The sequence below is a fragment of the Crassostrea angulata genome, chromosome 6 (genome assembly GCF_025612915.1).
Source record: "Crassostrea angulata isolate pt1a10 chromosome 6, ASM2561291v2, whole genome shotgun sequence".
Lineage (NCBI taxonomy): Eukaryota > Metazoa > Mollusca > Bivalvia > Ostreida > Ostreidae > Magallana > Magallana angulata.
In genome coordinates, this window is record NC_069116.1 from 43897534 (window position 1) to 43921803 (window position 24270).

The following is a 24270-nucleotide window of genomic DNA, read 5'->3' on the forward strand; positions in this document are numbered from 1 at the left end:
GTACAAGTAGTTCTAAATACTTTAATGACACGCTAGATATCGTCGAGACTCCAGACTGTTTTAGCAAAGGACATTAGGATGTAAGGTACACTGTATTTCAAAGAAGAAACGCAAAAGATTTCTGGCATTTGATGTATAAAATTGATTCAAAGTCACCATAAATCTTCTAGCCACAGGCACTACACAAATGGTAAACCCAACTTAACCAAAGTGACAATGGAGAGAGAAGGGCATAACACTGAGAGGTTTTTAACCTTGTCTTTTGATGAAGAAAATCAATTCAAGATCACTGTACACCCTCTGTCAACTAGCAATGTATTGAAGTTTTATAGGCCACATTTTGCCGGGGGAGGGATAGGGTAGAAAATGAAATCGGATGATAGACAGACTGATCTCTAACTATTCTAACTAATTATGATTGTCAAAAGATAAAAATTCAGTATCTCTACAGGAGGCTACACACTGTAGATTATACTGCTCCATGTATATTCAGGGAAAAGCCCTTCCATTCAAGGAAACATGCCGACAAAAGGAAAATGGGTAGTATTCAACTACATGTATTACATATAAAGTTATTCTGGTCAGAAATGAGAATAAAATTACCTACATGTACATGTCTTTCCAAAAAGACAGAAGCTCATTCATCAGTTAATTCCCCTTGCATTCCTACGAAGTTTAAATGTTCTTGAAAAATTCCCAAGATATGGATACCATCAATATGAATGACAATTGCGGTCCTACAATACACATCTAGTAAATTAGAAATATTTCATCAACATCCAGCATAAAATCCACCAAAATGTGGTAATCTTTCTGGGAGATCCTGTCATCTCATGTAATCATTATATTTCAGTCACAATTGAAATTCTCTGCTTTTTGTTATGCATCAATAATGATCATGAATAATAAGTTTCATTTCAATGCAGCATCATGTTTTAATATTATGTAATATACAAAATGGCTGAAAAGCCTGAAATTTCAAGAACTATTTCTGTTTTACACAGACTTCAATAACATGATTAACTGTGACATCTCGTCATTTAATGACATACGCAATGAAAATCTCAAGGTTTGATGTACATGTCCTTGTACATGTAAATGGTTTTGTGTCTACAAAGCAACATAAAATTCAACTTTCATTCTCACTAATATAAGTTACCAATATTTGCATAAAGTATTATTCCCTGCCAGATCTATATATGCATCTTTTCTTGCACATTACATCATAAGTATAAAGGTGCATTTTTCATTTGTCTACTGAATACAGTAAAACACATTTATAACGAAGTGCCAGGGAATGGTGATTTTGCTTCATTATAAGCATAATTCGTTATATTTGTCTAGTTTACAACATGAAATAAAGTTGCGGTGAATGAAAATCCCTTCGCTCAATTCAATATAAGCGTGTTTGCTATAACCGTGTTTTACTGTATATCTTAAATATTTAACCAATGCTGGAATGCTTTGTCAAGATATTTTCAACAGTTTTACTCCATTACTAACTTCTGCTTTAAAATAGCTTGTCCTGAAGCACGTCATGGATATACCTGTTTGAAAAGCTCCGTGTCCTGAAATACTAGAGCACACATTTTGCTAATCCTGTTTTTAAATCGCTAAAAAGTTTTGATTATTTCTCTTCTATACTTTCTTGCTACATGTTTTACACAGATAAATGTACATAAATTGTACTACAGTGTTTAAAAAAAAATAGAATTATTCTACAATTAATTGTAAAAGTTTAACATAGTTTACCATATAATTTTGCAAAACTTTCCCTTATCAATATAAATATATTTCATATACATGTAATGTATTTTCTTTTCTCACTCTTGAAATTAATAGCATGCTGCCTGGTAGTTAGAATAGTAGCTGCATTCACATAATAAACAAAGGGTCAATGTCTTGCCCAAAATCATTACTCTAAAAATCATTTAAAAATCCAAATTGTTTGGGGAGACAAGAATTGGTGATTATCATAATATACATGTACTTTATATACCCGGTATGTAAGCACTAACATCATTGGCACTAAGTCATGTAGAACCATTTTAACAAGAGCTTGGACTTTGGGCAGTACGTGATTAACTCCGATTTGATGAAGACGGTGTCTTCTAATAGTTATCTGTCCAGCCATTGGCTAACAGATATGCATACATTACACGCAATGACTCTCGTCTGATTTCATCTAGGGATGTATATTTTGCTGAAACAGCATCAGTTTCACACAGCAGAGCAAAGGTTTTGACAGTTTATGAATATTAATGAGCTTCTCCTTGTGAATTAGAAGAAAGGTGGTCGATGTTTGACAGCTTGTTTTGATGAGCAAACTAGATAAAAACATCCCATCGAAAGTCCAAACTCTTGTTAAAACGGTTCTAACTATGAGAAATTTGTATCAAATCAATTAAAAATCTAGCACTTTTGCAGTAAGTAATTTTTTTTAGCTATAACAATACAATTGTGCTGTCAACATGAATAGTTTTACTCATCTTACTGATTCAATCTCTTCAACCAAGAATTTGTCTTATCTATTTGACAACAATTTTACACATGATCTAAAATGGATCATTTTCTATTCAAGTACATCATTTCTTTATTTTTTTTCAGCTGCACTTATTAACATGATTGTGAATGAATTTGTGACATAAAAATATTGATTGTATATCATAAAGACACAACAAGCTTGCCATTTTAAAACTTGTTCCTTCAATCCTATGACTGGAATATTTTCCAAGAGCTCCATATTAAACATGGAATGCTTTCATATAGTTCTCCAATGGTCACTGAACATTTTCCAGTTCACCTGTCTTCAATGGATTCCAGTTGATCGTGGTATTCGGTGAACATTCTTTGAAGTTTTAAATTGGAACCAATGCTAGGTAAAATCTCATGAAGTAGACTTCTTTTATCCATGCCCTATTTGCAAAAAGAAATATTCCATTATTTCAGTTCCAGTCCATGTTTATTCTTTCATATACTTGCAATTCTTAATCTGATTTTGTCAAATTCAAAAACATATAAATTATTAGCTATCTTCAGTCTCCAATTCATTTTTACATGTAATACTTAATAAATAATGCATAAAAATTAAAATAAATAAAAATTATTATTAAATTAAATAAAACAATAATGCATAAATCTTCTAGACAAATGGAGGACATTAAGAATTCTGTAGAGATTTCCCAACAATATTAGGTGATACCTTTTCATTTGATACAACTTACATGTACTTTAACCATACAATAAAGAATGGAAAAACACATGGTAAAGAATCTGAAAGATTACCAGTATGAGTGGGTCCCAGGAGGACTTGCCCTTTGTCTTGTAAACCGGCCCCAACAGGTCGTCACAGACATCTCGCAGTTTAGACTCGAAAATGTGTCGCGACTCCGACTCTAATCCTGTCGACAGAAAGTCACATGTATTACACAATGAAAAAGATAGAGGGAGAGACAGAGACAAGGAAAATAAATGGATGATCTAAAATTCTCATGTTTACATATTACATGTATTAAATATATATTGAACACTTATGGCTGGCTTACAAATGGTTTGGTCCAACTCAGTGATTTTTTAAAGGGCTGGCATAAAAGAGAAGATCATAACATAATTGCACTACCTTTAGTACCTAATTCAAGATAGTTAGCAGTTGTATGGCTGTAGATATAATCTTTGTATAGATAGATAGTTATCTATTCTATTGTAATAACAAGGTTTGTCACATGTACATGTACATAAAATACTGGTACACCATGACTACAGCAAACATGATTATAATGAATTCATGCTGACAATAAAATCAGTTTTATTTCCTCAGATCTTTAAATGTATGACAAATTACATCTATAGCAAATCCAAATTATTGATCCCTGGCAGTATGCAATAAGCGTGTTTACAGTGTGTGTGACCTGATATATTCATTGGACACTGACCTTCCTGAGACAGATATCTTGTGTACGTCTGCAGCCAGAACTTGTATTCCGGAGCAGACTTGAGCAAAAGGCATGCTGCCAGCTGAGACTCAATATGGCTGAGGGTAGAACTCTGTTGTAGTGATTGCCCAGCACTGAAAATTCTGCTGGCCTGCATACCAAGTCTGAAACAGAATTTCAATGGAATCCCAAATAAATTGAAGTGCAAAGTAAATTATTCTGCAATGTTGGTGCACTCATACAAACATGTATATTCAACATCTGAACTTGCTATGCTACTATTTCATTTCAATTATTCAATTATCCCTTTAAAAAATCAAACATTTTAAGGGGGTCATCTCCAAGTTTCTGAGATTCATCATGAATCCAAGTCTGATCATGGGCCAGAAATTATGCACAACTTATTCAATTAAAATAATGTACATCCAATTTATCTAATGTGCTTCAGTATCATCCTCATGAAAAATTTCCTTTCATTTCAATCTTTAGAAAAAGAAAGACAAGAATACAGCTGTGGAACCTTTCGTGTGACGTCTGTAGAGAGGAGAGTGGTCCCTGGATCTTGGTGGAGTCTCTAGGTGGGGCACAGCTGTGGTGGTCTGAGCACTGCTGAAGGGCATCTCCCTTGTTATGGAGCAGCATCCTGTAAATTGAAGAAGGAACTTACTTATCCTCTAATGTTAACGAAAAACTGCATTAACTCGCAGTACTGAAAGCAGGGCTCTTTTGAATGATTAAGTATATTGTAAAGTAAAGACTGACAATCTCTCTCTCTCTCTTTCTCTCTTTCTCTCTCTCTCTCTCTCTCTCTCTCATGCTTTTAATGCTGGCAAAGAGTCAGAAAGTGACTAAATTTTGTAAGTGGCTACATGTATTAACAAAAATATCTGTCTTGTAAAAAAAACCAACAGTGCACTGAATTTTAAAACAAGCATCATAAAATCAGTCCCCAATTTCTTCGATGTGAAACTGAATACCAATGCTTTGTAAATTAGTTCATGGAATTTCACGCATACATCTATATGTGCCAAAAATGCATTATCTTTTTTAAAACATGTCATAAATAAGAAAACAAAAAAATCTTCACTAAATTAATTCGCAAGCAAAAAAAAAAAAAACCAACAGATTTGACAAAACATGGATCTCTGTGAAACTATTTTGTATAACAGAAGCTTTTACTTTGACACTGTTTGGTTTTTTGTTCACTGTTACATTATGTCATTTAAGAACAGTTGCAATTTGCATGCCAATATACAGGACTTTGCATTCAGAAAAGCCTAGCCAAAAATCACTTCATTACATCCCCACACAAGAGCAAGGGCCTTTTTCTCTATAAAAAATTACCCTCATTTCTTCTACAGACTTCTACATTTTTTTAATATACATGTAAACCCCCTTTTATTCCAAGCTCATTGTGGCTTTTCTGACTCTCAGGGATAACAAATACAAGAACATACCAAATAGAGTTAAGAGAAGCCTGTAACAGATCCAATAACAGGTAAATCAAAGAACTTACCATGTGCCCATTTCCTTGGAGAATGTGTAGGACTTTTTGTTGTGAACTGTGATAATAGGTATTCCTTCCTCTGTCAACATAGACTTCTGAAGATCATCACTCCCTGCCAGAAACAAATATACCAGTAAAAGTTACTAAGGCAGCTTGGCAGTCTTTAGAAATAACTAGTTAAAGGAAGTGAACATGAAAAAATTATCAAGGGCTCAAATTTGTCTGTTTGATGTGTATAATGATATCTGAAAACCGTTTAGACAGAACTTTCCTCAGTAAGAAGATATGCCACTTAGAATAACTAATTCTTGCAATCCATGAGCGCTGCCATATTGTTTGATTCATTACCTCCCTGCTGGGTTATCTCTAAGCATCTAAGAGAGGGCAGCACTGATGCTGACGCCAGTGAGACAAATTGCATTTTTACACACGTTTAGTTACAGAGATAAAATGCCATCATCAAAATGTGAATTGAAACTTGCAATGGATGTAAAGAGTTGTGATTTTTAAACAGTGTTTATGGAGGAAGATTTTGGATCTCAGAATGATGCATTCCCACCAGCAGTTAATGTGACATGTAACTAGAATGGAATGTCCAGGGATCAGTGTTATTGTGACCTATTTTTTCTTGCACTCGGGAATTTCTTGTTTATGAGTTTAAACATTATGTGTGCTACATAAATGAGCACACAAGGTGCATTGCACAGCATCCTGACTTTTAAAAAGTGTCTTAGTCCTGTTATTCTTCTGACAGCATAAACAGAACCGGCGTGCATATATCATCAAGAATTAAGATAAAAACAAATCAGAAAATTTTCCAGGGCATTTAAATAAAAAGTAACGGTAAGAAACCCCACAAAGAAAATGAAATTACATGTTTATATTAATTTAAATTGAAATCTAAAAACAGCATTTTATTTATGTAAACACTGACTGCCACATCTCCGTACAAACATCTGGAATGCGATGGTCTCATATTTCACAAATTAATTTATCTTTATTCATTTTTTGCACAAATCATATATAGTTATCTGAGGTTCATTTATAGAAATGTACTAAATCCTTGTCTTCTCATGACAGTACACAACATTTTTCTTCACATCAAGGCATATTTTTTCTTGTAACTTTTATCAACTCTGAACATAAACACTGGCCTAGTTCCAACATTGACCCAGTCACCAGCAGCAATGTGGCTTATCTACGTCAGAGAACAGATGCATGCTGGGGAATAATGGAATACCTCCATAAACCTTTCACTGAGAGTGTTAAATTGATAAAATCTCTTGATAGAAATAAACAAAAAGGTTACAGACCTCATTTTTAAGTTTCAAAAGGCTTTTAAAATAAATTAAGCAACAATTAATTTTTTCATGTTCACTTCCTTTAATAAAACACACATAGATTACAAAATATTTAGGAGTCTTGAAAAACAGTCTGACACAAAAATCTGTGATCCAGGAATACATTTCAAGACAGACTTTAGCTGTAAAAGTATTTGTTACCTGATATGATTGTTTTCAACGACTCTTTTCTTATAACCACTGATTGATGCTGCACATTCCTGCAATACAACATTGAAAAGTTAAAACACGACTTTAACATGAAGGCAACAATAAAAATTGTAGCAGTAAATAAATTGCTTAATACATGTACTAAATCCATATACATTCATGTACAGATTAATGTATACAGGTATTCCAAATACATGTACAGTAAGTGTACATTACCAGATATAGAGAAATGCTCTCTGCGTGATGACCATTACAAGGAAGGCCTTGATGTGGAGCTTGGAAACCCTGGAGTCTAACATAATACTGGGGAATACACGCGAACCTGTGACGGAAAACATGTTTAGCGATCCATCCTCACAGGCGGCACACACTACATTCCTGGCAAGGAAAACGAAAAACATTCAATGCAATATATCGGTTCAATAGCACTTTAAAGGGACAACAGGCATTGCATTCAAATTTAAGGCACATTTTACATGTATTTTTTTTTTCTAAGTATGTTATTCATGTATCATATTTGAACTTCTAAACTCTTGGAAAACAGGAAAAGGATCGGTTATCTGAAAATTTATGATTAATTTTTTTTATTTAAAAAAAAAAATCGGGAAAAAATCAATATTTAATAGTTATCTTTATACATTGAAGCATTTATATCTTTTATTATCAATACTTAGTATTTCCAAGACCTGTAGAGCTTACCTGGATCCTGCCACTGTCAGAATAGGGGTGTTCAGGACCTGTTCCCAAAGAACCAGTCCTTCCTGAACACACCTCATCTTGTTCAGAGTGTGAACTCCCATGCTGATGTTGTTTTCTACCTCCACTGACAAAGAGCTATCTTTTCCTCCTACCTGTTAATGCATACATTAATTGTATAAAAAAAGTATATGAAAACAATTATCTTAAAGTTGAATACAACTGAAATGAGAGCACACGAGAAAAGCGAGAGAGCGAAAAAGAGGGTGTGTGTGTCAGCCCCCTTCACTTAGGACAACTTTTACATTTTCATAAAGAGATACATGTACATAAATTCTCAGATTGCAGACTCCATTTACTCTGATGGCTATGAGATTCATACATGTACATGTAAGATTTTCACTCACCGTTTTTGTGAATGATTTCTGCGTAGAGGGCACGTGTAACTCCAGCTCAGGCTCAGCTGCCTTATAGTGGCCGTCCACAACTAGGGGAGGAGGGTGCTGTAAAACATGGGATGAAGGAATAGAGACAAAATCTATAGAATTTAAACTTTAAAGGACATGTATCTTGGATCTTTAATAGCAAGATTATGTACAGGAATACTAAGGTTGTACAAACATGTGCATAAAAATATTTTGTACAGTTGGCTGAATTGATTTATCCTCTTTTTCTTTACTATAAAAGTTTATACACAATGTAATGTACAAAACCATTTTGACATACAGATTTATTAAAAAAAAAAAAACCTTCTCCATACCAAACATTTACAAAGTTTTTTGGTACATACGTGTACATGGGTAACAGGGGTTGACATCAGAGATCGCTCTTTATCAATTTTACGAGGTCGCCCTCTTCTCTCCTCTTTCTTTTCACCATGGTGTTTACGTTTCAGACCTGTTGACATTTTGTGATCCTTTGACTTTTCTTTTTCACCTCTGAAATTAAAATAATTTTTTTTTTCAAAAGAGTAAATGAATAAACTCTATATGTATGATGTATGTTTTTTTTTTCAAAGATGCCTACTTATCAGATGGAGTTTTCAATTTGTCCTTGACATCAGGCTCTTTGTCCTTGTCAATGGATTTGTCCTTGACCTCTGACTTTTCTGAGGATTTCTTTTCTGAGGAATGGTGCTTAACTTTTGGTTTTGATTGTAGTGCTGTCATTGGCTAAAATTTATATTAAAAAAATCAATAAGGCATCGATTTCTTGTTCTGTTGAGTTACATGTACCTTACATGAATAAAAATTATAGTTTTGATTAATACACATGTACATGTACATTGTACTTCTATACTGTGGAATCATTAGATTTCATGGTGGCTCAATTTTCGTGGAATTCATGGGCACCGCTCACCCACAAATTAACATCCTCCACGAATAAATAAATTAGGACTGCAAAGTCATATTTCCTTTTGTAAGTATCCGAGAATACACAAAATTATGTCCCAACGAACCTGTAAAATTGAAGCAATCCATGAAAATTGGCCCCCACGAATTTTAATGATTGCACAGTAATCAGTCTTCTATTTATCTATGAAATCATTTTTTAAAATACTGATCAAAAAATTAATTATGAATTAAAATTCAGAATCATTGAAACCTAGAAAGTCATTCAAGTCACTTCCCCCTGCTTTAATCCAAAGTCACTTACTTGAATGGAAACATTGATGACTTTGTTTGGCGTTGATGGTGGATCATTTTCTGCAGTGGGACTAGCGTCCATTTTCTCCACACCTGGCGTTGTTGGGGCAGCACCCTGGTTTGATTTTGGGGTGACATCCCCACCAGCTTGAGGAGCTTGAGAGGACTTGGGGGTCCCTTCCCCACCCACAGAGGGGAATGCCTGGTTTGACAAGTTGGAGCTGGACATATTGGATCGAGAGGATGGCGAGACCATCTTCGAGGTTACAATGTCCTGCTTTTCCACAACAATTTTACTGGACGCTTTGGTGGTGGTGAAATTGATGCCTTGGCTTTTAAATGGGAGTGGAGCCTCTCTGTTTTCAAAAGACCAATAAATCAAATTGTACAGGAACATGAAAGTACATTCTATCAAAGCGTATATGATATTTGGTGAGATTGATTTTTCCAAGAAAGAGTAAATTTGATTTAACACATTCTTAATTAACAGAATATATTCAAATACATATTATATGTATGACTTTTAAACTAGAGGCTATGCATCAAAAATGCTAGATAGAATACATAGCCAACTGATACATGTACAGGTATGTCTTTTGAATCTCAAGAACAAGAACATTTTACCTACCCAACATTAACATCCAGCTGTGGGGCCAAGAAAATAGGTGTGATCCTTCTACGACCATCAGCTGTTTTTGTTTCTATTTGTTTGTCTGTGGGCTACATTTGGGAAAAAAGAAATAAATAGTCACTATGAAGACATATAGTCCATGTAATAGAAATTTAGATATTTTCATATCATTTCTCTTCAATGAAATTCAATATACAAAATAGCACCCTCTCTAATCCAAATCCATCCCCATTCAAAAATACCCTTACTAGATATCATCATCAGAAAGAAATATTGGAAAACCCAATTGTCACTTGTATAATTCAGAATTACTTATTAGTTTAACATCAGCATCATTTTAATGGTCCTTGCTCTTGTGACTTAAATGAATTAAATCACATACATCCCAAATGTAACCAAGTAACAATTTTGAAAACATGTAACTCAGCAGGCAGATATATTATTTTATGGTGAATTTCAACATTTAAACTTAAAATTGAAAATTGAGTTATTAACCTTTACAATACAACAAATCAAATTAATCTCTGCTGCGTTATTAAACTTGATGTGACAGTGCCCAAGAAACGAAACATTATTTTTTTTTGGCCTGATGATATAAACTTTATGTTCTCTTGTCTGAAATGTCTTCCACCCACCTTGAATGGACTCCCTAAGCTGTCTGACATCCGACTAAGGTTACACTTGTCGTCAGACTCGGTCATTCTTTTCTGCAGTTCCTCACGTTTCTGTTGCTGTAGTTTCAGTAGGGCCGCTGACTCGATGATCTGGGTGCCGTTTGTGGAAGATTTATTTTTGGTCATACATTTTCCGTAGATCTTCTCCAAAAACAACTCCTGATTAACATAAAAACATGAATTTACACCTGTTTGGATATTCAGGAATTAATTTGTACCACATTTTAGTTACTTTGTTGCTGTGTACTTTTTTATAGCCTCAGAAAAAGAACATGTCCATACTTATTCTATGACTTGTGTGATGACCATTAAAATTTATAACTTTTATATCCATGCAGGAGATTGTATTAACAAAACTGGTAGAATGAAACTTCCAAGTACAAGTAACATCCATCTTTGGAGAATCTACTCACTACATCATTCTGGGCCATTGGGTCTCCTATTTCATCCTTGTTGAATTCTATATAAGCTACAGTGCCATCACTAGAACACGCCATCAGTTCCAGGCCAGACTTACTCCTAAAATGAAAATAACCATCCAATACTGTGGAATCATTAAATTTCGTGGGGGCCAATTTTTGTGCATTGCTTAAATTTTACAGGTTCGTTGGGACGTAATTTCGAGTATTCTCTAAATCCTACAAAGTAAATATGACTTTATTACCCTAATTTATTGATTCGTGGACGATGTAAATTCATGGATGAGAGGTACCCACAAATTCCACGAAAATTGAGCCACCACGAAATCTAATGATTCCACAGTATACTTTACTTTTCTTGTTTTGTTTTTGGTTTTTTTGTCTTCATAGTTGTACTGATAGAAATCACCTTGCTAAGTTACATTAAAAATTACAAAGTAAAATTTGGGCAGTGGAAACACTATTGGGGAAAACAAGATAATTGAAGAAAAACTGATTATTCCCTTTTTCTTTAAAAAAAAAACCCAGACAATAATGAACCATGGTATCAAATTAGCAAAATAATGTCTTAGAAGTGTTGAATTCTACGGCTAGAAAAACTAAATCTTTTGCATAATACATGTACTTGTACTGATGCACAAATAACACTTGCATCATTGTATAATCATTGAATACAAACCAGCTAATATCCAGTATGGTATTTTCAAAAAGGTCATGGGTTACCACCAGGGGTCTTTTTAAAGCAGTCAGCTGAAAATTTGAGAAATTCTACACTCAACTTTAAGATTAAATAAATGTAAGACATCACTTTAAGTTGTTTTCAAAGAGGAAGTAATTGAAAATAATAAATCCGAATTTTTAAATTGACAAGTACACTGTATCAGCAGAGAAAAAATAAACAGACGCCCTTACCCAAACAGAGAGGGAGCGATCTTTGCTTCCGATGGCACAGCAAGTGTACTGTTGTGACTACAAAACAAACCAGTGAATTCAATTAAAGAATTCATTAAAAATAATGTTAATTAAAATCACCAAAAAACAATTCAGTTTCTTTTCCCAAGAAAATCCTGCACATATTATGGAATCTATTTAACAATTTAGTCATTTATATCAATCAAATATGTCTGCCTGAAACAATTTGAAATGCATTAAATCAAAAATATCCCATTCATCCTACTAATGAGTTTTCAATGTTCTGTATACACATTTAATACTTTACCTGTTCAATACCCTTTTTCATCTTCTTTGAAAATATGTTTGGGTTAAACCTCTGGAAAAAATATATATGTATAAGAATTACTCTCTGGTTGATTTATATGTATTACTAAAAACCTTTCATTACTTAATATCAATTTATCTCATAACTTTATTTATCTATGGACATAAATTCATTCTGAATCTTTTGGTTATTTTTTCTGCTTTAGTAGATTAAATATTTTGATATCTATTGAAATTATTCAGAAAATCAACTATAAAATCGTGAGGTGACGTTTAAAACATAAATTGAAATCCACTTACCACAACTGTAATTGCTTTTCTGTGACCAACAAAATCTAGAGAGGTTTTGAAACCTTCCCTTTCTATAATCTGGGCAGTGGGTCCTGAGTTGTTCATTGCGTGGGCTGATACTATATAAGCACCGTCTGGTGACCAATGGCAACGCAGAACATGGGTGGTTCCTCCACACTATATAATAAGACAGAAATTCTATCAACTTTGAAATTTGTAAATATTGAAGAAAGTTAAATATCTAGACATTTACATAATTATACAGAAATAGCATATTAAGAAAAACAACAATGAAAAACAGGAATGACTGATTTGCTTCAACGTAGTTTGATATAATCTGATAGATGAGTTCCTTCAAAGATTTCATCATTATAGGCCCTGATAGTCTACTCAGGGCATAGAGCATGAATGATATTTCATCAGATCTATAATTACCTCATTAAATGGTTCAGTGACCTTAGCTTCTTCTTTCCAGTCCCTTGTCCTCCACACTCTCAGACTCTTGTCATCTGACTGAAACATGCGCAGAAATCATATCAAACTACAACAGTTTACATCTGTATTCATATCCAACTACATCAGTTTACATCTGTTCTCATATCCAACTACAACAGTTTACATCTGTTCTCATATCCAACTACATCAGTTTACATCTGTTCTCATATCCAACTACATCAGTTTACTGCATGATTCAATTAACTACACTGTACAATTACATGCAAGTCATTCTTTTTTATAAAATCATTATATTATGAAAACTACAACTCTATTGACAAAATTGTAATTCATCAATATATGCTATGTTTCCTTTTTTTCTTTCGACAAAAACTTAATACCCACCATAAAGAATAACCTACATGTAATATATGTGTTTCAGACTCAGAATTGTCCAGAATTGTCGTATACTTCTTATTTACAGCCATATAATTCAGCTTTTTAACTGATCTTTTTTAAGATTTTACCTGAGATGCTAAGTATTTCCCCACTGGGTCCCATGTTACTCCTTTCACCAAACCATCATGGCCCTTAATAACCACAACTTGAGCTACAAACAATTTGAAAATAGGTCTTATTTTAATCAATAAATTCATTTTTTCTCAAATACAGAAAACTACACATTTATTTACAAGATATGATATATCCTATTCGGAATGTTGCCCTTTTAAACCTCAGTAATAATTCATAAAAGTCATGAATCTTTAGATCTGCTTAATTGATGTTCAGTATAGCCAAAAATCATTGTAATCCAAAACCTGATATACAAATTATGAATATTCATGTTCACATATTATAATACCTGGGAAATTGTCTGCATTCCACACAATGATGGAGTTATCAATACTACAGGAGGCCAACCAGCTGTCATTGGGTGACCACGCTAGGTCAAGGACATCTGTAGAGGTCAAACAAAACTATTATCATGATACTGTTTAAAGGCATGAAGATAAAATTTGGGAAGAGGTAAGAGGAGTAAGAAAGCATTTTGTATCTTTTATTTAGTAAATCATTGTATAATAACTATGATAGCAAATTTATTCTTGATTTTCCAAATACATTTGTCAATACAACAAACTGAATTTTAGCTTCTGAATTTTAACATGCATTTTGTAAAATTGAAAACAGTTACCCCCTGTGTGGCCCCTAAGAGTTGCAGCTGGTCTCCATTGTTCATAAGTGGGTGTGCCAGAGCCAAAGGAAGGCCCCACACCAGCTCTATGGAAAAGACAAGTCCAGGATTACATCACATATTTAAATGATGAATCCAAACCACATAACAATTTAGAGTAAATATCAACACTAAAAATTTCATTCTTTAACTTTTATACAGAGTTAATTAAAATAATCTAAACTGCAATACCTAGAAGTCTGCCAAATCATAATCAATTTGTCATCTCCTCCCGATGCAAGGGATTTTCCATTGTTAGACCATCTCACACAATTCACACATGCTACCAAAAGAGTAGAAAATACATGTACATCAATATGAATTTATTTTCAATTATCTATAAGCATGTTAGTCAATAATATGAAGTTTTAAAATAAAAATCATTTTTGGAAGTTGAAGTGCACAATGCTTTTTATTCTTAATAGTCATATAGTTGTTATAACTAGTTCTAGTAAATTCCATTGTTTCATTTTAATGAAGTTGGGAGGTGATATTGTCATTTACCTAGGTGATTATTCATTTGGCAAAGCACCCTTGGAACATTTTCATCTTTCTCTGCCTTTTCATCTCTGACAGGCTCAAAATTCCAGATTACAACTTTTCCTGAATCATCACCTGAAATTAAAATATTCTATACATCTACCAAAAAAACAAAACAACCAATGACATCACAAAAAATTGTCACTTGCTATATCAGTATATTTTCACCATCTTTCACCAGCAGCAATGCATAAAGCTTCATTAAATCCTCAATTAAACTTGGTAAAAGTTGTAATAATAGTGGAAAAACAGAATTAAAACAAAACGTATACCTAGAACTAAGAATAATATTTTTAAATTGGTTTTTAAATAAAAGGTGATTTATTTTAATTCTGTATGTCCAAAACACCGCCATAATTAAGTAAGTCACTAATTTTTCTAATTGTTTATTTACCTTGACCCCCAGTTGCAAATCTTGAACCATCTGGATGAATGTCAATGGAAAATATTGGTTTACCTACAAATTAGAACAAATTTATGTATATTTTCTTTTAAAAAGTTCAACATACCAAAACATTTAACAATTAAATATATATATATACTGTTTTACTTTAATTCTGCATTTATATACGAGAATCCTAAAGTTTGTAAACAACAACAGAGAAAAATTTGAGATTTTTTACTTATTTGCAATACTACAACTATACTCTGTCCCAAGATATCCTCGATTCAATTTTGCTAAATTATTCGATATTGATAAATACCTCAGGGTTCAAACGATGTTCATTCAAAAGTATGAAAAATTTCCAAGATTTCTCAGTTAAAACGCCCCCATTAGCCTATCAGGATTTAATATATGGCTAAAAAACATGATGACAATGGGGATTTTGTATTGCAGCAAACTCAGATGATAACGTTGAAAAATTCTGCAAATTACTCCGAGTGACTTCCGAATGGAGAAAAGATGTAAACATTCCCTATTTTTTCCCCATCATAAATCTCCGTAAGAAATCTGTTTTCCTTCCTGGGAATTTTTTCAAGTGAAAAATGTGTCAATATGAAGATAATTTGGAAATTTTCCCTTTCACCGATTTCAATTGCACTTTTTTCCCAGGTATATGTATTTTTATTAAAAATCGTCCAAATGTGCTGCATAAATATCTCGGGACAGACTATAGTACAACATTATAATAAATAGAGAGACAAAATGTGTAGTAAAATCACGTTTTAATTCTCTTACTTAGAAAAAAAGGCAAGGCGATAAAGAGATTCTGCTTCAATAACTAATGTTTTTCCATATACTGTTGAACAATGACATGCAATGCACCTGCTCTGCAACGCAGATGCATATCATGGAGACTCGCGCTCAAGAAAGATCATCCCAAATACAAACTCACCATCATGCGTGACCCACGCAGGTTTCAGTAGTCTCATGATGTCCTGATATGTTGCTAGTACGACCAATACTGATATTCATGAGTCAGATCAATGTTTTACTTCACATTTTACATTTTATTTCTTTTTTCGAACCCCCGCCATACTTGCTCGTAAAATTTATTGAACATCGAACCCGATTCTTAATACTCCCCAAACTGACAGAATTTTTATGTAGGAAACCGCCTCTCTGAAAAAGTTACTTTTGTGCACGCTTTGCATTTAACTGGCGCCAGAGTGTGTCATCTTTTGAAGTACGTTTAAAATCCACGGGTTTTGATAGGATTGTATTTAATCAGATTGATTGAATACATATTCAATCATTGAATGTGATTGTCTATGTTCAGATGTTGTACTTCAGTGAAGTATCATACTACATAAAAATATGCAACGTAAGACTACATTTAATTTAATATGATATTTAACCCTCCTCTATATAGATTTAGTCCTTTTACAAACTATCGTAAGAAGTCAGTCGAAAAATGTAACATTAAGTTACCTGAACAAATTCCCGAATGTACGAAAGACGAATAGAGCCACACAAAAAATTATATGTATCTCATAATAACGACAAGAGTTCTCGTAATTACGAGAAAAGATCTCGTAATTACGAGTTAATTTTCTCGTTATTACGAGAGAAAAAACTCGTAATAACGACAAAATATCTCGATCGTTATCACGAGTTAATTATCTCGTAATTATGAGAAAAGATCTCGTAATAACGAAAAAAGATCTGTATATTTTTTAAAATGGTGCGTTTCATTGTTCTATACGTTCTCTCTGAGTCTCTTTATTTAAAATGAGTGAACATATTAATTAAATTAGTGAAAGAAACTTCAGAAGAAGGGGCAAAGCAGATTGATTAATAAATCAATCGACCAATTTATCAAAATGAAGGATAATTTGTTTTCTACCTATTGGAAGCAAAACTAATAAAAGCATGGGTTATTTAAATCAAGAAAATAATAAATATTGCTAACTTTGATATATCACAAGACAAACTGAAATATCATTTGAAAAGAAAAACCTTATTAAACTTTTTAGCGTGTGTTTTTTTTTTTCATTATGCTTTTTTAAATATTGCAACTAAATAAAAAATGAGACAATACTGAAAAAAAATGATTGCAAAATTTCAAAATCAATGACAATAAATCATACAAGATCACTTGAATAAAACACTTAAAACTTGCGTAAAGAATATATATAATACCCTCTTATTTTTCTTTGATAAATGAAGTTGGTTTTTAAATACCCCTTTACATTGAACTCACCAGGATTAAATTAAGATATAATTATACGAAAAAGTTTATGTTAAAAATGTCGTATGTCACCATAACTAAGGTGCATGTCGACATAAATAAGTTGCATGTCAACATATTTATTTTCCATGTCAACATAACTAAATTGCATGTTGACTTACATAACATTTGATTTTTTTTTTATTTTTCCCTAGATTTTTTAATTATTCCCATTACATTTTTTTTTTGTATGTCAACATGATTGTGTTGCATGTTGATGTAACTATCTTGCATGTCAACATATTTTTTTTGCATGTCGACATATTTGACAGAAAAATAACTTGCAATTATGAGGCAGAAATATGCCACCATACAGTGCTCTTTTTTGAAAATGATTCATTTTGCAAAAATATTAAATTCCATAATACCATGTATTCTAACTTCTGTTTTCAGGGTTTTGGGGGGTTTTTTTGTTATTTTTAAATTTGTTATATGTAAAGCTCTCCAAAAAATCTTTAAATATCCCCTAACCACCAGCCCTCTTTAGAAATACATCTTTAGCATTTGTATCGCTCAAAACAGTGTTAAGACTGGAGAAAAAAAACTTCCCAGACGGGGAATCGAACCCCGGCCGCCGCGGTGAGAGCGCGGAATCCTAACCACTAGACTACCTGGGAATATGATACTACATATGCAAAAAACTCTTATAAACATTAAAGTCATCGATTACTACTTTTTGTGAAATAAATCGATAGTTTAACGATTACATTTCTGGGTTTTTTCAGTGAAAACTAGGGAACAATATTATGTTATCATTTTTTTTTCATACAATCTCATTTTACGCATTGAAATAACAAGAGAACCCCTAAACATGCTAAAGGTTTGTTGAAACGAAGTATTACAAGCGCTTTGGTGACAGAGATAAGATTGTATTTTCATTTTCATGCAGAAGTCAATACAGGAATATATTTAGAAATTTGTAATTTCCAGGCAATGCAGTTTTGAGAATTTTCACTCGTAGACATTGTTAAAACAATGTCTGGGAGTTTGCAAGACAACTGCCAATGGTTGTCTGTCACAGAGGAAACACTGTTTTTGCATGATGGTTTGATAAGAGTGACAGATTTGGTGGAACTTCCCCGAGACGTCAATAGTTCTCATGAAGTGGATAACGAAGTTATAAGCTTTGATCTGAAAAACCCAAAAGAGCTCAGTAACCGACTTCTTGCAGTCTGTGGGACGCAGAACAATGCATATACCAAATTATTAGAATATCGTTTGAATGCATTGAGGGGATATTGGAATGCTCAAAGACAGGTTGTCCTTGATGAACAAAATGAAAGAGAGGCGAACAACAGCGAAGAAACTCTTGCCATATTGAAAAAACAAGGATTATACAAAGAACCGGAGCAGGCATCTTTCTCTACGAGGATAAGTGTACTTTTAGTTATACCTTTGCTTCAATCTCAGAGCCGTATAGACTCCAGTTTATGTGGTGTTACTTCAGAACTTCTTCTAAATTGTCTCAGGGATTGTGCCCCGCTAAGTTTATCCAAAGAACCTGGAGACTGTTTAAGAGGACTTGAAAATCTATTGTGCAGTTGGCTGGGAGAAAACACAAGTGATGAAAATGTAAAAGTTGAAGAAGATCAGCACCAAAGAGAAAATATTGCATCAGCTTTGGTTGCATTAGCTTGTGCAAGGTAACATGAAAATTTCTTGCAAATATTTGATTGCAGAATGAAGAATGACATGAGAAAAAACACCCCCAAAAACAATCAAAAGGTTTAATGAAACATACTAACAAGTAGCAAAGTGCCAGGGACAAACAGTTTTGATTTGTTATATAAAAAATTCTTTATATCTAATTCTATTAAATTTTAAATATGGTTTCAGAACTGTGGGATTGTGTATTCATAATAAGCATTTTATCTGCTGTAACAGTGAAAAATTGTGAAAAGGAAACTTAAGAATAATAATAGAACAGGAAGTGTTTTGTTTCCATTGGAATTCATTTGTTCCCATGCTTGACATATGTATATCATATTATTTAATGAACAGGAATTAAACTGTTTAATCCCATACAAACAATCGATTCCTTCTGAAACTTTTTTTTACAAAGCCCTAAGTTGACATTTGATGAATTTGCAAGTTTGTTATTACCAGTTTTTATAAATAAGTTCTAGCTCTTATTCATTAATATGCACAATCTGATTTCTTATGTTTTTCAGGGGGCACTTAAAAACACTTATTCATGTTGTCCACCTTTTGCAAAACCTTCCGAACCTTGAGTCCCTACATACAAGTGATGTTCTTGGGAAACTCTTGGAGACAGAAGGGGGGCCTGGGCAACCAACAGCTGTATTGGGAAGTAAGCACATATTGTGCTGGGGATTTGAAGATCTACTGAGTACACCCGACAAAGAAAATGTAGCAGTCCCTGCCAGTGAGAAAGATAAAGAAAAACAAGGTAGTTGGTCGTTTACCTAATACCTGGGACTTCTTATTCTTTACCCACAAATTTGATATGTAATATTTTGTTTTGACGTCAATGCATGTAATTGACAATGCTACTATGTATGTATATATATATCAGAATCTGTTGAGCATTCTGCAATCTAACATGCGATATTTTTCCTATCGATATAAAATTTGATGAAATAATAATATGTAACAAGACATCTCCTACATTTATAAGCTTCCTAATAGGAATGATTATTACTCCTATATGTTAATTTCTTCTATTACACTAACTGTGAGGTTGTTGTCCGTGTACAGGGGCTTCTGGGACAGTTGCAATAAACACCAAGTTGCTGGAATGAATAAATTATACATTTCATATAAACTGACTACTTTGTACCCATTGTACTTAAAACTCATGATAAAAGTTAAAATGACTATCAAAAGTGTAGATAATTAATCAAGACAAATTAAAGTTAGATCAGTTGTTGTTTTAAGTGACCACACTAGGATGGAGAATGTTTTTAAGTTTGAAATTATTTTACTGAAGTTGAATCTGAGATTGGCAGAAGCCTTGCATGTGATGGGGTATTTCTATACACCACAAACTCCCAGGGAAAGAATCTGGCCAAGATTGGATCAGGACTTCATGGAACTCTTAGGTAAATATTTCCAATATTAGCTATGGTGCAATAATGTGTAATGCAAATTATGTAATTTTATTGTTTGTTTCAGCAAGCTTTTGGCTTGTTGTCAAAGTACGTAGAGAAAGTATTTAATGATTGCTGCCAGAAAAAGAAACTCAGTTCATCTTTATGCATGGCATTATAACACATAATTATTTACCATCAGCCTACGCTACATAGATGTGATCAATATTCTCCACAGCAATGAGTCATATTATTTGTATTCTTAGGAGAGCTTTTAAAAGCATATTTAATGGTGAAAATTGAATTTGTTGTATTTATGTACTAGGAGAAATTATTGTACTTTCCTTCCTATTTTAAGAAAAAGTAAAAAAAAAATGTCTGAACATCCTAATTATCATTATTTTTTTTATCCGTCAATTTAATCATATTTTCTGTTTTATTTGTAGAGGCTATGTCTATAGCAGGAACTTAGAACTTGGCCCTGGAAAGGTTGCATATGGAAATAAACTTCTCATCTACCGACCCTCAGCATTTGATAATGAAGCTGAGAACTCAAATTTTTGTCAGATAATAGACCCAAGCTCACTAAAGGTGAATACTAAACTCTATTTCAGCAACAACATTACATTCCAACATTACATGTAATTGTAATCAAAATGTTTCAATCAGAACTTTAAAATGACCTTTTTTGTTTCAGCCAATTAAAACCTTGCTTACACCTCATGGTTTCAAAAATGAAGGGGCACAAACAACGATTGGATTTTGTTCGGATGGACGTTTCTTCTTTTGGATTTGGGTGCCCATCCTTCCTGGTGATAAAAGTGCCAAAGGAATTCCTGTATACCTCGAGATGTTTGACATTGATGTAAGTGTGATATTTGGGGGACTTATCAGTGAATTGTATGTTTGTTGGAAGAGTTGTTTAACGTTAGTTTTTTTTAATTAAGACGTTAATTACATTATAATGATCATTCTTTATTCACATCATGTACCCACATGTAACTCATTGATTTGGTTGCTTTCTATAATGTTCCTAACTGTAGTGATAGGAGAGGAAAATAAATTATTTGTTATATTTGTCTTCTCATGCCTTAGTCATTCTGTCTCACCTTTCATCAAACTTTGTTTTTAGCTCATTTTCATCGAAACAGTTTTAGATATCTTTGCAAAATTATACCTAAAGATACAAATTGATCCGTTTCATAATTTATGACCTTGACCTTTACTTGTGACCTTGAATTTGCTATTCTTCATGTTGTGTTTGGCTCAGTTATTGTTACCGAGAAGCTGTTAAGAGATAAATTTTATCAAATTTCATGTACAGAGACACATTGGCATGAACAATTCAAGTGGATTATAATTCTCTGACCTTGACCTTGAACATTATATTTAAATACATGTATTGGTAAAAGTAGTAGACTGAGGAAACAAAGTGCATTTATTAAATGACATAATATACAAATCTGATATGCTATTGTCCCATATGTTTCTTTTTCTCAAATATGCAGGAAGAAAAGGGAGCTATAATCCCAACACAGCCACAGATCACACTGATCAAGAAAGATGACGCCGGTGCTAAAAGCTTGAACGAGAGCTTCCTGTCCAAACTCCGTCCATTCCGGGGCAGTACCTCAGCAGCCACACTTGTAGCTTTAACGGGAGGGGATCCATTGTCCACCAAGAAAGAGGAGCGTAAGTGACAACATGCATGTACATGTAGGAACAAGCACATCCTAAAGACTATGTGTGATGATTAAAATCTGCTTCATGTTTTCAAGTTGGTTGTTTAGCAAAATTTAAACGTATAACTGTAGTACAATGCAATGGAATATACAGCAATTTAGAATAAAGATATAAACCATAATACGACAGTGTAATAGAATATGCAGCAATTTCAAGAAGGATTTCACCGTATTACCAGTAGTACAGTTTAAAAGAATATGCAGCTACTCAAAATGTTAAATTTGTGACTTTAAGTTAATTTGAAGAATTGTATACTCTAATTAATACAAAGCAAACCTGTTATAATTTACTTCTAAGTGGATTCTAGATTATTTTGTCCTCTCATTAGCAGCATCAGGAGCGGTGGGCAGTACCTCCTGCTCTGTTTCCCTGAAGAACCTGATCAGGAGCCCCATGTTCTGTGATGGCAGTACGCTAGTGATACTAACCAGTCCGGCGGGGACCAGCACCAGCACTTCCGCAACACGTTCACTGTTTGGGGGCACGCTATCTGGACTCAGATGTAAGACTTATCAGAAATCTCAACTTTATTGTTTGCGACCTGTATTAATATTTCCTTTACTGTTGATAAAAAAAAAAGAATTTCATGTTTTTAAACATCCATGACTATAATGATTAGTTGCACTCTAGGTCTGTGATTTTAATGCAAGGTACAGAAATATTGAAAATCATATTATATTTTAGTACTTGCCAGTAACATGTGTTTCAATGTGGAGACAGGACAATTCAACACCAGATCGGACCTAAGTGATGCCCCTACCTGTGCCCTTGGTAGAGGGGCCCCCCTACAGGGACTGGGTAAGTGCCAGGGCATCAGCTGTGGCAGTGGTATAAACGTGCATTTAGCTGGTGCATAAAAAAGTCTCAGTGATCATGATTATTTGTTCAGCAAATTAAAAAAATGAATGATTGAAGATTCCTCAGTATTTAATTGTATTATGAAATCCCCACCTTACAGAAATGAATGAGTTACAATTTTCCACATTTTCTGTCAACAAACTTGGCATAGATTAGAATTATTATTATGAACATTTGCGTCAATTTAAGGAAATGAAATTGATACAATTTAATGAGAAAGAAATGATTGGACTGATGTACCTGTATGCTGTATGTATCATTCATTAGGGGTGTGTTTTGATGTGAGGAACAATATGATATGGATGTGTAGCAACGACTGGGTGGACCAGTTCTTTAATCCAGGTCACCAGTCTCCCCATCATATCCACAGAAGGTTAAAGGTCACAGATGAGGTCATCCTACCACCAGGTTAGTTCAAACTGGGGTTTTTTTTTCAGTTAAAAAAAAAATGATATACATGTTTAAACAGTTCTGTCCAAGAAAGGCAAATAAAACATTTAAAACTTTTTTGATTTTTTATAACAACAAAATAAGGCATTTTTAATATGTGTTTTGTTTTGTTTTAATAGAGGACATGGTTCCAACCTCCATAGCAGTACGCTGTATCCTACAGCATGTGGGCAGTATGTGCCTCCACCAAATTAACAATGACTTGCTACATAGCCCCCTGGGTAACTGCATTGTACAGCAGCATTCTGTGGACATCGCTCAGTTAAGACGAATCTATGACATCCTGCAGAAAGCCATGTCAATCAAGGATGATCAGACCATTATCTGTACCCTGGTGGTGATGCAGGTAATGAGAGAGAGAGAGAGAGAGAGAGAGAGAGAGAGAGAGAGAGAGAGAGAGAGATGGGGATTGGATTAGATATTCTTAGATTTATTCATTTGGTTTATTTTTCATCTTTCAAGTTATTACTGAAAATAAGCCTGTTCAAACTTGAGAGACCAGCAGAAATTCAAATTCTGAAAGAAACAAGGTATGTTTTAAAATATTCCCAAAGATGTACATGTACATCTTTGGGAATATATTTTCCTTCTTTCATACATTATTTGTAATAGTTTATTTACGTACATGTAGTTTAACTTTTCTTTAATTTAATTCTCAATCCAGTTATTGATGATCAAACATTTTTTGACACTCCCTTTTTCATGTCCATAAGACATTGTCATGTTAAAATTTTGAAAATTATGTAATATTATGCAAAGCCATGAA

General features: G+C 33.4%; 2 protein-coding genes and 1 non-coding gene across 5 annotated transcripts in view; 1 reads left to right on the plus strand and 2 right to left on the minus strand.

Moving 5' to 3' along the window:
- Positions 1 to 910: 910 nt before the first annotated feature.
- On the minus strand, positions 911 to 16207 carry LOC128188370 (protein HIRA-like). Its single transcript, XM_052859375.1, has 27 exons — positions 16069 to 16207; positions 15126 to 15188; positions 14696 to 14806; positions 14384 to 14474; positions 14153 to 14238; positions 13823 to 13918; positions 13488 to 13570; positions 12961 to 13038; positions 12535 to 12702; positions 12236 to 12286; positions 11929 to 11985; positions 11696 to 11766; positions 11011 to 11116; positions 10559 to 10756; positions 9921 to 10012; positions 9303 to 9648; positions 8673 to 8818; positions 8437 to 8584; positions 8054 to 8149; positions 7650 to 7801; positions 7167 to 7328; positions 6942 to 7000; positions 5449 to 5551; positions 4453 to 4575; positions 3933 to 4096; positions 3286 to 3401; positions 911 to 2916 (listed from the first exon to the last, which is right to left on the minus strand). Exons 1-27 carry the CDS (start codon positions 16103 to 16105, stop codon positions 2800 to 2802), a joined length of 3120 nt encoding a protein of 1039 aa, XP_052715335.1. The 5' UTR covers positions 16106 to 16207; the 3' UTR covers positions 911 to 2799.
- Positions 16208 to 17948: 1741 nt separating this feature from the next.
- Positions 17949 to 18020, minus strand: Trnae-cuc (transfer RNA glutamic acid (anticodon CUC)). The gene has a single exon. It is a non-coding gene; the product is annotated as a tRNA-Glu (tRNA).
- Positions 18021 to 18268: 248 nt separating this feature from the next.
- The window catches only part of LOC128190701 (probable E3 ubiquitin-protein ligase HECTD4), a 39420-nt gene continuing 33418 nt past the window's right edge, over positions 18269 to 24270 (plus strand). For 2 of the 3 annotated variants that reach the window (XM_052862836.1, XM_052862838.1), the window contains exons 1-11: positions 18269 to 19046; positions 19575 to 19813; positions 20354 to 20465; positions 20900 to 21044; positions 21151 to 21318; positions 21962 to 22145; positions 22525 to 22698; positions 22881 to 22994; positions 23322 to 23462; positions 23624 to 23850; positions 23967 to 24034. In XM_052862836.1, coding sequence (XP_052718796.1) covers positions 18379 to 19046; positions 19575 to 19813; positions 20354 to 20465; positions 20900 to 21044; positions 21151 to 21318; positions 21962 to 22145; positions 22525 to 22698; positions 22881 to 22994; positions 23322 to 23462; positions 23624 to 23850; positions 23967 to 24034 — 2240 coding nt within the window. In that variant the 5' untranslated portion in view covers positions 18269 to 18378. The remainder of the gene's footprint in view (positions 19047 to 19574; positions 19814 to 20353; positions 20466 to 20899; positions 21045 to 21150; positions 21319 to 21961; positions 22146 to 22524; positions 22699 to 22880; positions 22995 to 23321; positions 23463 to 23623; positions 23851 to 23966; positions 24035 to 24270) is intronic. The other variant, XM_052862837.1, reaches the window with a different exon arrangement.

What these genes read in the sequence shown, in the direction of transcription:
- LOC128188370 (XM_052859375.1), bottom strand. Translation starts at nt 16,105, where the DNA reads ATGAGACTACTGAAACCTGCGTGGGTCACGCATGATG. An exon ending in TGCGTGGGTCACGCATGATG is followed by an intron (nt 15,189 to 16,068) that starts GTGAGTTTGTAT and finishes TCTAATTTGTAG; the next exon opens with GTAAACCAATATTTTCCATT. An exon ending in AAGATATCTGTCTCAGGAAG is followed by an intron (nt 3,402 to 3,932) that starts GTCAGTGTCCAA and finishes TTCTGTCGACAG; the next exon opens with GATTAGAGTCGGAGTCGCGA.